The sequence below is a fragment of the Phasianus colchicus genome, chromosome Z (genome assembly GCF_987193195.1).
Source record: "Phasianus colchicus chromosome Z, bPhaCol1.hap1.1, whole genome shotgun sequence".
Classification (NCBI taxonomy): domain Eukaryota; kingdom Metazoa; phylum Chordata; class Aves; order Galliformes; family Phasianidae; genus Phasianus; species Phasianus colchicus.
The window spans coordinates 68,999,075-69,017,293 of record NC_143476.1 but is presented as its reverse complement, the minus strand read 5'-3'; the positions used below and the strand labels follow the sequence as shown (position 1 = coordinate 69,017,293).

Below are 18,219 nucleotides of genomic sequence, written 5' to 3'. Positions count from 1 at the left end.
AGGGAACACTCACTGGAGGGACAGATGACTCTTTAAAAGGCTACTGAATAATGCTGTGATTTAATAGCATAACATCAGAGATAAGTTTTTAAAAAATTCACTTTGGTGACAGACATGCCTTATTTTGGCATGCTCTTCTCCTAATAACTTCATGGTTTGTGGTATCTTAGTATTTTAAGACTAAAAGAAGGGCAGTTCTAAAATCTTCCTGAAATAGCGTTACTAGGTGTGCAAATGATAAAAATGTGCAGTTTAAATCTTTGTTCACCTGGCTTCAGAAATTTTTCTTTATATGGCTTCATGCAGTGTCAGTTGCTGTTTCTAGTCTCTCACGTCTGTGTTCTTGATTTAAAGGGTGCAGCTGGATTATTGAAAGTTACATTTGTAAGAGGTGTAAAATGGGTTTTTCAGTTGAACAGTGGAGCTCAGGAATTCAGTACTGTAAAAGAAGGTTTGTATTTAATTTTTTACTACCACATTAACTTGGAAAGTTTTAATGAAAGCAGAGATCACTACTGTTCTCACTGATGGAACTTTGTAACAGCAGCAGGATTAAAATATATTCTGACTATGTAAATCATAGCTTTCAGCTATTGTTAAATGTGTGTTAAAAGTTGCTTTAAAGCTGAAGTAGTTTTAGTAAATGCTCATTGTCACAGTCTTCCTGCTGCTATGTTTGTTTGAGACAACAAGCAATCTTTGGAGGATGCAGGTGACAATAACAGAAATGCTTCCTATTAGAACCAAGGTAATTTTGGAAGTACTTTAGTAAAAATTGCCTGCCTGCCTAGTTTGGCTTTCATAATCAGCTGAGGGACCTTGCACAGACACAGCTAATAATTAAAGCCATGTTCTTAAATTCATTGAGCTGATGCCATGAATTTTGTTTCTGAGTCCCACTGAAATGTGTACTTTTGAATTTAAATAACAAAACAAGAGGTGACTTACTATAAATAAATCTCTGTTACTTTAGACAAACTACAAACTGTAGCAAATGATTTTTTAAAATTTAAAATTTTTAAGGACAAAAAATGAAGCTTAAGGTAAAAAAAAAAAAACTTGGAAACGCTGTATTTCAGCAACATTCTCAAGACAACTGTAAGTTCATAAACTACATTATATAGATTTTTTTCCAGTTAAAATATGTAAAATGAAATACAAAGGGAATATTTGTACATCAGCATCATGTACTAGAGGTGCATTCAAGCACGTGCAGAGATTCTGCACCAGCACTGAGGAAATGATAACAGATGTCATGTGCGCTAACTTCAGTGCTGATTTGGGAATTTTATCTCTCAGCTGGGTTACTGTGCATTAAAATCACCCTGATAGAAGCCTAAACAACATTCTGCATGCTTCAACAAGCATATAGTGTCCAAAACTAGAATATATTCATATAAAACCAGCAAAGGTGGAATTTATATTTCAGCATTTGTAAATACCTATGCTAGATTTGAAATACGGTATCTTACAGGCTGATTTTTGCCTTGTAAGTGGTAGTGGGTAGTAAGAGTTTCAACTTAACACGATACACTTATCACCTGACACAAGAGGTCTGTTTCTGGGAAGAAGTTTGAACTAGATGCTTCTGATGGAAGAGGTCAGTATGTAGGAATTGTAATCCTTTTATGGATGTACACATACATAAACCCTAACCCTAACATACGCACGTGTGTATAATAACTCTATAATTTATCTAATCTATATATAAACTATATATTACTGTAAGATGATAACTTGTAACTGCTTGTTTTCACATACTGGTGCTAAAGAATATTTTGCTGAAGAATACTGACTGTTTGCTAAACTCAAAATACTAAATTAGAGGCCATTCATAAAAAGTATTTAGAAGTTATTTAGACTCAGTGCAGAAATGTATATTAATCTGTAGTATCCACTATTTCAAATTCATGATTAGAATGAAAGGTAAGGCTGCCACTTAGGTAGCTGGTCAGCAGAAGGGTCAGATAACTATACTGAAGAAAATTATTTGTTTGTATACTGGAAGAATGCCTTTTCCTTGACGCACATAATTGCTGTTGTCAAGTTTAGATTACTGCAGTGCCTCTTCTATGCAGAAGAATGTGCCTTTTTGAATTTACACTACAGCTTGTGGACACAAAGTTTGGTCCTTTCCTTGATGTTTGTATGTTACTCCTGATTTGACTGTGAGATTATTCCCATTTTGTTGCTACTGAAATTCATTTTTATGAGGGTTTTAAAAAGATTTCACTGACATGCTGCACTTGTTCAACATGAAGAATGATCAGATAAGACTTCATTGTGCCCTTCCAGTACACGAGGGAAGTTTATGAACAGGAGGGAGACTGACTTTTACATGGTCTGACTGTGACAGGACAAGGGGGATTGGTTTTATCCTAAAAGAGATATTAACTTAAAGAAATGTTAAAACGAAATACTTTTCTCAGAGAGTGGTGAGGTGCTGGCACAGGCTGCCCAGAGAAGCTGTGGATGCCCAATCCCTGGGGGCACCTAAGGACAGGTTGGATGGGGCCCTGGGCAGCCTGAGCTGGTGGGGGTTGCCCTGCCTATGGCTGGGAGTCGGAACTGGATGGTCTTTATGGTCCCTTCCAAGCCAAACCATTCTGTGTGTCCATGGTTATAATTGGATTACTCATGTGCTAAGTTATGCCCAGCAGACGGCAAATCTGTAACGAAACAATGTGTTGGTTTAGTTAAATGCTTTAAGTTGTATCGTACATGCAAAATTAAACCTATTTCACTGGCTCTCAGTTACACATAAATTGCAGTCTAAATACAGTCTCAGTTTTAAAGGTCTTGATGAATCTGATATGGAATGAATGAATTTTCTGCTGTTTGTGGTTAAACCCTAATTCTAGTTCCTTAATATTATGAGTTAATTCAATAAAGTCTAAGAACAATACTTCTTCATGTAGACTTACTGGAAATCTGTGTAGTTTTTTATGTTTTAAGGGAACCAATGAAAAATCTAAGGGACATAAAATTATAAGAAAAATGAGACTATTTAATATTACAGAAGATTCACAAATTGAACTTACCACTTTTATGTGGTTAAGACCGCATAAATATTGGAGCTAAAAAAAAAAATGCAACAGAAGAAAGGGTGAATTTTGGCAGCCTTACAGAAGCAGACTATGAGATTTACGATAAAAACCTTCTGTTTGAGATTGATCTCTGAGTAAAAGAAGATTAGAGGGAGTCACTTAGACATTTTTGAATTTTGATTTCCTTGCAAGTTTTTATAGACCATATAGACAATATTACTCAAACAATGTTGGAATTGAGTAAGAATTTTTGGAACTCACCTTCAAATTGTCTGAAATTGTTGGCTAATACTGGTTAAAAAATGTGAGCATTAATATGCGGATTTTCAGTTAGCCTCACTGCTGTTAAAAATTTAGGGAAGTGTAGAGCTTAAGAGTTGGTGACAGTGCAAAAAAGAAGGGGGTTAGAATGTGTTAGAAATTGAAGGTCTTCATAGCCTATGTGACTTTAGAATGTGTTTAGTAGATATACAGCAGATGAATGACTCTTCTGGGGATAGTTATTCAAAGTATTTACTTAGATATGATTTGATATGAATTTGATATGAAGTCCTCAAAAACCTACTGGTCTATATAAACTAACCCAAGGGGAATCATAGTATCCTGTTACTTCTCTAGACTATAGAAAATACGAGCTTGATTGCATTTTTGTTTGTTCTGCCTGCCCTTTGCTTTATGAGGATGCTGCTTGGCAAGCCATATTAACACGACTTAAGTATGCTTTGTTTTGGGGGTTTCCTATGGCCTCGTGAAATAATGCAGGGGAATTTCTTGCTTTTTTTTTTTTTTCTTGCATTTTTTTTAAGAATTATTATCTTTGTTAGAGCTGTATAGGGCAGACATTGCCATGTGACCGTGAGTAATATGTAACTGGTAATGGAGCAAAAGATTGTAAATATGCTGACATATACTGCCAGTAGTTATCTTTCCTTTGCTCACCTGGATTTACATCTTTCTTCTTGTACTGTAAACCTGTGTTTAAGCAATTCCTCTGATTTGAAAGATCATGTAAATGTGGCTGGGTTGTGAGATAACTGTTCTTCTTTTAGCTCTCTGGAAGTTACTGGAGCATAGCCCTTTATTGAGTGTACGAGAGGATACAGCTCTCACACCTCAGTGTGTCATTCTTGGATTATATCGTGGATATTGCCAATAGGAGGGCAGCAAGAGCGACTGCTTAGATTAGTTGATTCAGTCTACTGTCTTAATGGAATGCAGTTTAGAGAAATAGAACATAATTACTGTAATTTCTAGAAAAAAAATATTTTTCCCAAATGATATATGTTTTATCCAAACATCAATAAATTTTGGAATCAGGTTCAAAATTTAATTCATGTTTATTATTAAAGCATTATTCAAGTAAGGAACAAATGCATCATACAGGAAAGTCTGTCTAGCTCTATTTTACGTAATAGGTTTAATAAACCCTGTAGTGCTTTTTGCTTTAAACAATAATAGTTTTTGTAGTAACTTGAGCATAATTATTAAGGACTTATTGAACTGGCAAAAAAAAAAAAAAAGCATGTTCCTGTGCTGAGGGTTTGCTGGCTTGTAACTGGCAATGATCTTTATGATCTTTATGGATTATTTTTGAGTATCTGCAGTTACCATGGGGGGCAGTCTGGTTCATACCAATAATTTTTACCATATGATATCACTGTGAAGTCCCTACAGCTGTATATTTTAAAAGAAAAAAAAAAAAAAAAAGTTTTGCAAGTTTAATCTTAATAATCTTCACCCAAAAAAAGCAGACACGCTATGTCATAAAATAACTATTAGTGACTAGTTTGTATCCTATAAATCTAACTTGAGTTGATAATATGGTCCATTACCAGCTAACTGCACAGAGTATTTTTCATTTTACACTCTTCAGTTACTTTTTAGTGAAGTGTTAAAAAATATGAAGCTTTTCTCCTCTCTAAAATTGCACACTGTCTGTCTGTTATTAGGGAGATAACAGCTCTTATAAATGTTTCAGTAAGCGTTAAGTAGACAGTTATGTGCACTCTCATTCCACGCTTATTTGCTTACTGTAATAAACTGATAAAATATGTGTGGTTTGTCTCTGTGTATCTGCAGGCATCATGAGTCACATAGATTTCCTTTAGAAATAATGTTGTGTCTGCAGAATTGATTGGTTATTTTCATAAACCATCCAAAGGTACACAAATGACTTCTATTATTTAAACATATGCTGTGAAAGATTTGTAGAGGATTATCTCATGGTTACTAGATGCTTCTTGTTTTATTAACTCTTTGGGGGTTAGTTTAACCCCAGAATGATTGCAGGTATCATGTCATATAGGTTCCTGAAAGTATTGCAATTGTGTGCATTGGAAATTATAAAATAAAACAAACAAAAAAATCTGCTTACCAGACTGATACAGCTGTTCAGTAAACTGCCATACAGTAACATCAGCCTTTGTCATCTCAGAATCATCACTAGCAAGAAAATGCCTAAAGAATAATAGTTTTTCAGAAATAAATTCCTTTGTTCAAAAGACATATTTTATTTATTGCCAGTACTGACATATATTAAATACAACTGGAAATTAATGTCCTATGGGTTATTACTCTGGCTGTCTTCTGCACGTCTTCCAGTTTGTATGGTATGATACTGAAAATAAAAGAGAATTTCCTCAAATGGGTGAAACTATGAATGAAGTATGAGAAGCAGTGCTGTAAGAGGCTGAGATTAAATCCTCTGAGTGAAAATCACAGTCAGGTTTTGATGAAACTTGAGTTCTGTGTCACAATTTGAATTTGTTGACGGAGTTTTACTCAATCTATATGAATATATATCTACATGTTGGACTTCTGGCTATTATCTTCTTACGCTTTCATTCCTATTACTAAGTAATATTTCAAAAGCTATATGTAAGTAGAGAGAAGTAGGACACTTCAAAATACTTGTTTTAACATGAATAAAGCATATTTCTTAAGCTTGTTAATGAAAAATGGCTGAACAGTTTTATGAAATAACTTTGTGTGTGTCCAATTCAATCTGATTTAAATGTTTAAAGTCAAGGGCTGAGCTTAACTTCAAATAAAATCTCAATTCATCTTTTTGAAACTTAAGTTTTATTAATTAATTTTCTTTTGCTGACAAAGGAAAACTAAACAATTTGTCCCTGAGCACGTCACATTTCATCTGAATGGAGACAATTTACTTAAAATTTATTAATAACTTGATAACTTATTAACAGAGTCAACACTAGGGTTGTGGAGTATCTTCAACTTGATGGATCCTGAAACTGTCTTTTAACCTTTACACTAGAGGTTACTGGAAGACCGTTAATTGTATATAAGAAAACTCATACCAGAGGTTTTTTTATGTAATAGAAAAGGGATCAGAAATTGGAAAGTTAAATCAGATATGGACATTTTGTAGATGTTTTTTTCTCAGTCACATCACTAAGTGATTAATATTAATCATAGTCATGTAGTGGTTGGGCTTTACGTGAATGGAAAACCTTTTTGCCTTTTACTTCATTAATTATTTGTCATTCAGTGTAATACATCTAAATAATGCACCTTCTAAAGCCACTGCTGAATACACAATCACTGACTTCCTTGTGTGGCTTTCTTTAGCTTTCATCAGTGCAGAGACCATGCTTCTAAACATTTAGTGGTCAATCATTACAGATACTGATCTAAGATGAAATCTATTATAGCCTTGCTTTCCAGTTTAGAAGTTGGTGCTCAGACAGTATGGTCAAGTTTGTGTGCGCTCACTAACTTCTAAAGGTTTTCAAAAGGATTCTCTAGCGATGTGTATTTTTTGCCCCATTTCTCTTGTAGGTGTAAATCACAGTTCTTACCAGCTTCTCGTATTACTGGAAGCATGCAAAAAGTCTTCAGATCAGCACCTCAGTGTTAAATGTGGCAGTAAGGAAAACGTAGCACCCTGTAAGAGTTTTGTAGGCAAGGCAAGACAAAAGCCAATTTTCCTTTTATAACTACTTAGCATCTTGAAACATCATTTTATTTGTAGCCGTCTCTTTCACTTAGTTATACGGTCAAGGCTATAAATGTAAGGCAAAAAATGGACACTCATCATAGAAATTAACACCCAAAATTCAGTAGCTTACAGCGAATTGCTCAAACAGGATTTATGTGTTGAGCATTTGACCTTTTCTACCTCAATGTGCTGTTTGTATAGCTTTACTTTCCATAAAATTTCTTAACTTAAGGCAAGTAAGTTTGTATGAAGAACATATCACTTTCCTGCGGCTTTGTGCATATTCCTTCCTTTTGCACTCTTGAATTCATGATTATGGATCTCCAGAGCAGCAGTATCTCTTGTGGTTTTCTTGTCCACTAAATGTCTTTCACACTGCTACTTCAGGATAGAAAGAACCCAAATGTCCTTAAGATTTCTCTTATTGCCTGTGGCAAGAGGATGATTAAAAAAGTGACAACATTGCTCTGCTCTGTACACCTGTATACTTAGTATCTGACTTGTGTAGTTGTTAGATGAAAGTTTTGGGGTTTTAACAACAGGAGAATCTATAGTTTTGTGGCCTGTGGTAGATTTGGGGCCAGTCTTGAGTTTTGATGCTTAGAATAGAGAAACATTATTTTATCTGTAACTTAAAAAATCAATGATTTAATAGATAAAAGCTGAAATATTGAAAAGATATACAGAAGAAAAATTGAGCAAGTACAACAAAATGCTGCTATTTCTCAGCACCATGAATGTTATTTTTAGACTCTTTTAAAGATAGTCAAATCTATTGAAATGCAATAATAGGTAAATCCCTTCATGTGTCTGGTTTGCCAAAATTATGATTAGAAAGCAGGCATTCTAGCTATGTGAGAAGTGTAGCATTTAACTGTAATTTTATCTGTTCTTCTCTTGAAATGTTCACCAACTGTTGTTTTGTACTTAACAGGTCACTACCCAAGTATTTGTGCCAACAAAAACGCATGAAATGCTTCATCGGATGACTGGAAAAGGATTATCAGCTCATTATCAGTTCTCAAGACAGCCATGCATTTTTGGCGATCGTATGGTATCTGTGCAAGTGACATTAACAAATACAACTGATCAGAAGATAGATAATATTCATATAGGGGAGAAGAAGTTACCCCCAGGCATGAGGATGCATGAGTTTAATCCAATAGGTAATTGTATTCTATCTTTTAAAATCATATTGTTTTGCCAATTTCAAATATAGAAAGTGGTGGTTTTGCTTAGTCAGGCATATTGTTGCATATACACACAAGTCCTTATTCATGTCTCTCTCAATCCATTCATCCTCCAGACTGCACTGATGCTTGTCACAAAAGATCTGAAAGTAGAAAATGGTAATGGTACTAATCATATCAAATAATCAAAATGTCACTGAACAGTCAATAGAATTCACTTCTGTTATGTGGAAAGGACATGAAAAATTCAGGGATGAACACACTATCCATTTCAGGTTTATTGAGTTCCACAACATAGTCCTACTCTTTAGAGTACTTGTTTCCCCAGTAGTGACTTCATGGTAGTAGATGTCCTATGAAGCTGTTTCTTTTGCAGAAATTAAGTTATATATCATCTACAATTTCTTCCAAAATGTTGCTTTTCCCATTAAAACATAAATTTATTGTATTCTTTGTCACTTCACCCATGACATAGTACATATATGCCCCGTTCTTATTATCTCATTTGTGCATCCAACATTTGGAAAATATTTTATTAATACAGGTTTTCTAATTATGTGAAATTGTTGCAGGTTACATGTGCATTATAGTGTTCTGCATGCTTACTTTAGCTGTTCAAAATGTTTTTCTGTGTAGAATGCCTTGACCCTGAGAGATCTGTGACTGTTTCAATGGGTATCGACTTCTGTGATTCTACTCAGACTGCCAGTTTCCAGTTATGGTAAGTTCTCATGGAAGTGGGAATGAAAATCTCCTATAAAAGTAATAGCATGTGGTGCTTATTTTTTTGCCCTAAGTGTAACATAAGTTTATTCTGCAGTGTCAATTGTACTATTTAATAAATATTTAAATAATTGAACAGCAATTGTCAACATGCTGGATACCAAAAATGTTTTTAGAAAAATAAGATATAATTGCTGTTCCATTTTACAAGAATTACGAGTTTTCTTTGATCTTTCTTTTTTCCTTTAGCACTTGCTTTTAATCATGCAGATTCGATCTCAAATCTAGGCTTGAAAAAATGGATATAAGTGCAAGAATTCTTTGATAGGTCGTGTTTGAGAGGTCCTTGTTTTCTTTTGGTGTAAATAATACCAGGTAGAAGCATAAACTACTTTTCCAAGTTAGAATTACATATTTTCTCAAATTTTGTTTTTATTTCTTCTTTTAATAACACCACCTTGAAGGGAGTAGTCAGGTCTGACTAGTACTAGTTTGCTGGAATGTTGTATATATAGAATCATAGGATTTAGAATTGCTCAGGTTGGAAAAGACCTTGAAGATAGAGCCCAACCACAACCTAACCATACTACCCTAACAACCCTCCACTAAATCGTGTCCCTGAGCACCACATCCAAACAGTTTTTAAACACATCCAGGGATGGTGACTCAACCACTTCCCTGGGAGCCTATTCCAGTGCTTAACAACCCTTTCTGTAAAGAAGTGTTTCCTGATATCCAACCTAAACTTACCCTGGCACAACTTGAGGCCATTTCCCGTCACCTGTCACCAGTGAGAAGAGACCAACCCTGCTCTTGCAGCAATTACCTTTCAGATACTGGAAGAGAGCAATAAGGTCTCCCCTCAGCCTCCTCTTCCCTAGACTAAACAGCACCTTCAGTCTCTCCTCATAAGGCACATTCTCCAAGTCCTTCCCAAGCCTTGTTGTCCTTCTTTGGACTTGCTCCAGCACCTCAGTGTCCTTTCTGTACTGAGGTGCCCAAAACTGAATGCAGTACTTGAGGTGAGGCAGCTTTCCAGCCACTCTTCCCCAAGCCTTTAATGTTGCCTGGAGTTGTTGTGACCAAAATCCAGGACCTGACACTTGGCCATATTGAAACTCATACAGTTTATCTTGGCCTATTGATGCAGTCTATCTGGGTCCCTCTGTAGTGCCTTTCTTCCCTTTGGCAGATCAACACTCCCTCCCAGCTTGGTGTCATCTGTGAACTTACTGAGGGTGCACTCAATCCCCTTATCAAGATCATATTAGATAGAAGCAGCCCCAGTACCAAGCCCTTGGGGACACCACTCATGACTGGCCACCAACTGGACTTAACTCCATTTAACAATTTGGGCCCGGCCATCCAGCCAGTGTTTCATCCAGCAGAGCGTACACCCATGCAAACTGTGGGCAGCCAGCTTCTCCACGAGAATGTAGTGGGGGACAGTATCAAAGAACTTACTGAAGTCCAGGTAGACCACACTGACACCCTTATCTTCGTCCACTAAGCGGGTCACCTTGTCATAGAATAAAATCAGATTTGTCAGACAGGACCTACCATTCATAAACCCATGATGACTGGGCCTGTTCCCCTGGTTGACCTTCAATTGGTCCATGATGGCTCCTGAGATTACCTGTTCCATAACCTTCCCAGGCACTGAAGTGAGACTAAGTCTATAGCTACCAAGATCATCTTTCCATCCCTTTTTGAAGATGGGCGTCACATTTGCTAGTCAAATATTATTCCAGTCAATATTGCCAGTAAATATATTCTCTTTCTAAGAATTTGCAAATCAAAAAAGTGCATAGTGCGAGCAATTTTGCCATGTGGCTTTATGTCTATTTGTGACTTCTGTAACAGGACTGTGTGAAACTAGCCCCAAAATTTGCTGACTGGAGAGAATGAAAGCAAGTAGCTGCCTAGCCAATTAGATTTTGTCTTATATGCTTGATTTATGTTTATTATGGTCATTATCGTTACATTCAGGATCCATATTTTGAAGAGTTCCATTGCATTCTAGACTAGCAGAAAAATTTTTCAACCAGTGAGATCTTTGTTACAAAGCCATCATTTGAAACCAGAGAAAAGGACTAGCAGTATCTAAACATTAGGAACGAATAGTTGTGGCTCCTCCTTTTAAAAGCAATTCAGGCATGTGCTAGCTTACATTGTCTTTGAAACGAGGCAAAGGCACTATGTGAATCTCTGAATCTTTTTTTCCCCCCACATATTTGAAAATAATATTTTTTGACATACTTTTGCAAGAACTACTACTTTCTATACCCAGTAGCAAAAGGGATATTGAATAGGCATTCACACTGCAGCATTCTAAATTAGGGATAACTCTCATTCTTTCAGAAATTTCTGGACCCCTTTCTTCAATAATATAGGAATTTTAATGTGCTGCTATTAAGCACAGCTTGCACAAATCAGAGATTATAAAAGGTAGGAGTAAAAGCTTTTTAATGTAAATGTACTCAAGTGACTTCAAAATAAGCTAAATTTCCTGTTTCAGGGGAAGGGATATTTTACTGTTGAAAATGTATATTTTGCCTCCTTGAACCTTCTTCTGCACACATATTCATTTTAATAGATAGTAGTGTCTTTAGCAAGTAAACTGTAGCATGTAGTTTATGCACATCACGTTATTATAATTTGTGCTGTTTGCCACAATTTGGGAACGGGTTTGGACTGTTGCTTGATGCAGGACTTGTTTGTGAAGGGAAGTTCCTTTCTAGGCAATACAATTTCATTATTGCTTCAAAATGAATAAATATATTCTGTTTTTATTGTGAATAAAATATGCTCAGTGTATCAAGCAGGAATGCTCTTTTAAAAAAGGACTGACATTTTTCTTTCAAATTTATATTTTTAGTATACTAATGATTTGTTTTCAAAATTATACAATTTATTGCTGAGAATCTTAGAAATGAGGAGGATAAGCAATGTAGCATAAAAAATTGATTTTATGCAGATCATCACCTTTATGTTTTGGGAGGTCTGCAGTATTAGTGATGTATAAAAACTGATTACTTTCTCCAACATTGCCTAGTAATTGTTTATTATTTTCCTATTAGACAAACAAGACCGATCAATAATCCTGAACACCAACCAGACTATGAGTAACATCACTGTAAATAGATTTGCCTGAGACCTCAGTGGTGTATTCATTTTAATGATTTGGACAATGTGAGTCCAATGACAAAGCTCAAGCTAAGTTTAAAATTAAATTAAGAATAGGAATTGCTTACTTTGTTCCTCTGCTAATTGATAGGGCCCTGTCTCTTTGAGACTAGTTCTCAGTAAATAGTGTAGAAATCGTTAAAATATTTGTTGAATTAAATTTGCTGTTTTACTGTTAAAAATATACTACTGATGTCAGTTTTCTTAGGAGATATTGTGCATTCTGTCATTTTGTGGCCTGTATCAGAGCTCAACTGTAACCTTCTTTTATACTACTTTAAAATGTTATATCTAAAAGGAAGAATAAGTTGAAAAAGTTTGTTAAAACGTAGTCCAAATATTGTGCATACACAGGTGTCAATATTCTTATATTTCCTGATAATGTATTTTTATGAAAACATTGTCAGTTATTTTGCATTTTTGTTAGAGGCATATTCAGTAATAGTTTACTTGATCATAATAATTTTCTTTACGTTGTTCTAAAGGGAGCACTTTGTCTTGCATCAAATGTAATTGATCCTGAAGCAGTGTAATCACAATTACTCACTTTCTTAATTGGCCTGCCCAAAATCAGAAAATGGAAACCGATCGACAGTGTTTAAATCAATAGCTTTGTAGTAATGCTTGTGGGGGTAGGGAGATAGTGGTAATGGCTAGATCAATTGGTCTTAGATGCCAATCACGGACTGTGTGTTTTGCATAGCAAATGCTACCTTTCTGCTTGGGGATGTTCTGCTGTAATAGCTGGTTCAATAAGTACAAACTATATGAAGAAAAATAACGTGTAATAAAATATTTAGATCTCTTTCTGAATTTGTTGTACAAATTAAGGACATTTCAATGAAGGTGAAATTGTATTTACAGAGAGGCTGAAAGGGCTGAGCTCAGAAAGACTCAGTAAATTATATATTCTTATGAACTAAAGTTTATCAAGATCACACATGTAATTAAAAAGAGGTGAAATGTCATGACTTGAAAACTGTTCCTAATCCATTTATTTAGAATATGCATTGGGGTGCTCATTTTATGTACTCATAAGGCAAAAGTCTCTTCATTGCCATTTTTTATGTGCCTTCTCCTTGCAGAGGAACTATGTTTCAGTTCCATTATTATTCCACAATAATGCTTCCCTTGACTGGAAAGTTAAATTCCTGTTCTTATTGTTATTGCTCCTTTTTGGATCCTACAGATCCAAAAGCAGTTCGTTTTGGAACTTCCCGCAGATTCTTTAAGCAGAATAGACACGGCTTTAAAGAATAAAATAATTTCTTGACTAAACAACGTAGTCAGGTTGTTTGTTGAATCGTAGATACTTGGTAAGTGTTAGCACACCCACCACCCCAGTAAGAGACCTCTATCTTTGCTAAGTGATCATCAGCAAACAGAGGAAATAACGGGCCTTTGGTCTTGCAGACTAACTGTAGTACAATTAACTGACAGTGGATTATATTTTTTTTCCATTATCAGTATTACTACCTTAGTGTGTTTTCTCCTGAATCACTGATCTACTGGTAATCATCGTCTTAAAAAATCTTATCACTCTTTTATTTTATTTTTACTATCTGATATGTCACAAAGTTTTAGGAGCTTAGCCATGTCAGAATTTGGCCTTGAATCCTTGCAGTGAAGACATTTGAAGCCCTAGAGAAGGAAGGCAAGGAAGGTTACAAAGGCAGGAAGTTATAGCACGTACATGTTCTTATGCTGTTTTGTGTGCATATATTTAGAATTTCCAATTCCTGGCTGTGTTTGCAAAAGCCAGTACACAAATCTCTGACATGTTTTGGGTGTTTAGTGAGTGATTCAGTGGGAAAGGGAGGTGTCCTACTTACAACTTTGAAAAGCTGAAAAAAAGGGCAGGAAACTTGTCCTTACCTCCTCTTCCCTTTGTTTTTCATTCCCACTTCTTGCTCTCTTAGCACTTCCTAAAGCTACAGAAGAACCACAGCTTTGGATATAAGATTAATTTACAGAGAACCTGTTTTCTTCTTCCCTGATATTTTGAAAAGCATGGAGGATGTTATTCTCTTTTATGCAGGATATTGTTCTCTTTGAAACAATACTTTGTAGGGAAAATGTCCGTGCCCTGCATCTCTTCATCTAAACCTGCTTTTCTCAAGACTTAAGCGTGAAGAATACAATCAGGGCTCCCAAGAAAGAGAAGTGGCACAAAAGCAACAACTTTTGTGCCTTTCATTCTTACACTGAATAATGAGACCATGGGAAAATAATGTGATCTGGCAGAGATTTTTATAGGTATGGACCAGTCAACTAACGCAGGACAAATATTGCTAGAAGAGCTAAGACTCTGTACAAACTCTTCTCCTATTGCAATGCTATTACAAGAGAAAGGAACTGTCTGTTCTCCTTATCTACTCCAGACTGTAGAAGGAGTATTTTGCAGACTATTGTAGAAGGGGTTGGTATAGCAGGAAGAATCTAGCAGTATACTAAATGAAGTGAAATCCATAAATTTGGAAGCCTTATTAATCTGTTCTCTGTGAGTTTAACCTTACTGTACACACTTCAAGAAGAATTTCTACCTGCAAAATAGAATAAATGAGGAGGATTGGTTGGGTAGCAGTCAGTATTTCATTTGAGTGTAAAAATGCATTCAAATTACATGCATACGCAAAATCATGATTAGAATTATGTAGTAGAATATGTTATGGAATGTATTAAAAGTTAATGTTAGAGAAACAGGACTGACTTCACATCAGTCAATTGCATTTTTACTTGTTTCTTGCAGTTTCCTTACCTAATGCTTTGTCAGCAGATCACTAAGTTGTTTACAGATGTTAGATATTAAGAAAAGCAATCCTGCACTCTTCTCTTTACTTCATTACTCTAAAGTAGTCAGTTGGCCCAGTTCCAGAAAGCACATATATCTAGATAGATAACTGACCTAGAGAAAGCAAGGCTGGACATGAACACGTACTCTGATTTTTTCTATTTCTCAAGTATTTTTTTCATGTAAAAGTGGAATGTCTTTTATTCCTTCAGCAAGAGTGAATGAGCAAAGTCTCCCATACTTTTTTTTTTTTTTTTTTTTTTTTTCAGGAATTTAGTGTGATGTTCTACCTCTTCCATTCTTTTTTTTTAATCATTTGTGAAGATCTTTTGAAAATAAGACAAAAATAATGAGCTGTTTTTCCATAGATGTGTTCTCAGTCAAGCATATACCACTCTGCTTTGCTGGGTTTAAAAAGAAAGAGAAGCATGCAAGTAGCAAGAAGACTATTGCCCAGCTTCTTGCTAAAATAATAAGCTTTAAAAGTTAAGACTGCCATCTGAAGAGTGCTTATTTATATTAGTTTTAAAGATTTTATATTTTTTTAAAGGGGATATTTTAAGGAGGACTTTTTTCTCTGGTCATTTGTTACGGCAGAGAGAACTTCTCCCTGTTTACCTTTTGTAGCCAATCTTTTTTTTTTTTAATAGGAAGAGGAATAAGGAGAATGGTTATCAATTTCAAATGACAGAGGCTAGCTATTCCCACTGCATCCATATGAAGGAGAGTTAAAACTGTGCACTGTCTATAGGATTTAATATTTGTCTTGCAATGTCATCTTTCATAGAGCTGGTGTTATCACCTTTCATTTCTTCATCTTCACTGAATACATCAAAACATAAATTCATTTGATCCTTTGAATTATATCATGAAAGTTTTTTAAAAGAAGAAGTCTTTTAAAAATATAGTATTTATAGTTTATCGGTTATTAAGGCAACAATAAGCATAATGATGCCTGACTATTTGTGTAAATTTGCAATTCAAACCAAAAAAGACACTGCTATGTAGTGGTGAGATATTGTTCTCAAACATCCCTGTCTGTTTGATTCTTTTTGAGCTTTCTTCTACAGACTTTTTCTTAAGAATAAGTTTTTCAACAAGGATGTATCTTAGAGATTTTACTAGCTAATATCAGAAAATGCAATCTTGAAGTTCTGAAATTTAGAAACATTGTTTTAGTGGCTTGAGAAACTATTTTCTGATAAGCTTCTTCAGATTGATTTCTCAGGAAAATTAGAGCATCACTACCTAAGAGATGTTTCAGTGCAGCTTTAACCAATTTTATCCAGTTCTCTGCCACACTTTTTCTACATTAACACGCTCAATCTTTGAGCCATTTCTTCAGGTTTTTATCTAAACATTATTTATACCAATTAATATCCAAAGTATGAATAAATAAGTTAAATATGCTGGAATTTTGTTAACTAGATATTTGGGGACATTGCTCACTGTTGTTCTGCATGACTCAACTTTATTATTACTTCCATTAGATATCTGATGTAATTAATATCCATATTTGGAAGTATTCAGAACTCAAATGGACAAGGTCCTGAGCAATGTGAGCTAAGGTGGCCCTGCACTGAGATGGAGATAGAACCAGATGATTTCAAGAGGCTTCTCCCAACCTGAATTATAGAACTATGAAATTACTTTCGTTAAATGAGATATGACTGCGTCTCTAATATAAAAATATAATAGAAGAGATGCAGATCAATAAATAAAATCTCTGTATTTAATTTGTGACGTGTGTGATAGAGACTATTAAAAGACTAAAAAGTAAATTTACTGTGAAATTACAAATTTGTGAAATAATGAATTTCAGAATAATTATGAAATTATTCTGAAATCAAAGTAATGCAAAGTAAACTAGATGTTGACTAAAGTGACATTAAAAACAAAGTGTTTTTAAAGAATAACCAGCAATCAGTTTCTGCCTGCAGACTGTGAGTTGTTCACTGTTTATCAACTAATATGAATTAACTTGTAATCATTAGGGGAAAGGAAGTGGCTTGCCTTTTAGCAGCAGAATAGTGTGTGGACTTTTCAGAATCCAAACAATGCTCATGCATTTCCTCTTAGTGTGAAAAGTCTGTAACAAGCATTTCAGAGGAATCTAATTACAGAAGTTACAATTCAAGTTTATGTACAAATGGCATGTCCAGACAATATAGGGCACAAATCATTGTTACAAAGAGTTGTTATTTTGCTTTATGCTGACTTTATTTAACACACATATTGCTTAAATATGAGATATAGTATTGGCTGGAGAAATGAATAATACTAATTAAAGTACCATTAAAAGCTTTAGTACTACAGTAAGCAGTATAGATGTATATAAACAGTAAAAAATTATGGAGTGCTGATGAAAGAACCTTCCTTCAGCTTTTCAGCCACTAGAATTCTTGATCAGTTAAAAATAAAAAAATAAAAAAATCAAGAAGCTACTTTTGCAATGCACTTAATCCTGCCAGCAAATCAACCTATCCCTGATCTTTTAGTGTGTTAATGACTTTAGAGGTGGATAATATTTAAGAAATACAGGAGTAAAAATGTGAATATTTCTTAGCATAGCTACTTTTTAAAGAACCGTTTAATAAGGGATTCTTTGTAAAAGGAATAATACTGAGATTTCAAGGGATTGTTTCACTGTACACTTACTGAATAATAATTATCAGTCAACAAAATGATGAATTTTATTTGAAAAGCCCATATAGAGATTACATGCATAAGCATAATTATAACCTATCTAAAGATAGAAAATGAATGTGTTAGTACCAATACATTTGCTTGTGAATTTGGGTAACTGTGGTAAGTATTTAAGTTTTAGAAATTTAGTAATAGGAACATCAAATGTTTTCCAGTTTTCAAGTGGCTTATCTTGCATCTTTAGGAGGATGAAGAAACACATGTTTTCTGCATTAATCACTAGTGCTGTTCCTTCCATCAGTCAATTCTATTCCAAAACTTTAAAGTTGCAAAGTTATTTTTAAAAGAAAAAAAACAGTAACATATTAGAACTTAATTTAAATACTGTCGATCAAACATATTTTCCATTCTAATGATTGTATCATTATATTTAAGTAGGGTATCTGAGGCATATCAGCAATCAATATATATTGACCATTTAGTACAACAGCAAAATAAAAGGTGCTCTTTTCCAAAAATTTCTCATGCTTCTAAGCTGTAGTAAAGATTCTGACTGAATATGCTGATCCTGAATTGCTAGCTGAATTCTGTAAGCTATATTTAGTCAGTCAAACATAGTGAAGTTTCTGTGGACGTGGAAAACCCCAGTGCAGAATAGTTGGAAACTTACAAAAT

At 34.7% G+C, this 18,219-nt stretch overlaps 1 protein-coding gene across 5 annotated transcripts in view; it reads left to right on the top strand.

The window, feature by feature from the left end:
* The window catches only part of AP3B1 (adaptor related protein complex 3 subunit beta 1), a 158,001-nt gene that overhangs the window by 120,307 nt on the left and 19,475 nt on the right, over window positions 1–18,219 (top strand). For all 5 annotated transcript variants that reach the window (XR_016462209.1, XM_090132254.1, XM_090132253.1 and 2 more), the window contains exons 23-24: window positions 7,943–8,174; window positions 8,835–8,919. Coding sequence is in view for 4 of the 5 variants with exons in the window: in XM_090132254.1 (XP_089988380.1) it covers window positions 7,943–8,174; window positions 8,835–8,919 (317 nt within the window). In the remaining variant the exon portion in view is untranslated. The remainder of the gene's footprint in view (window positions 1–7,942; window positions 8,175–8,834; window positions 8,920–18,219) is intronic.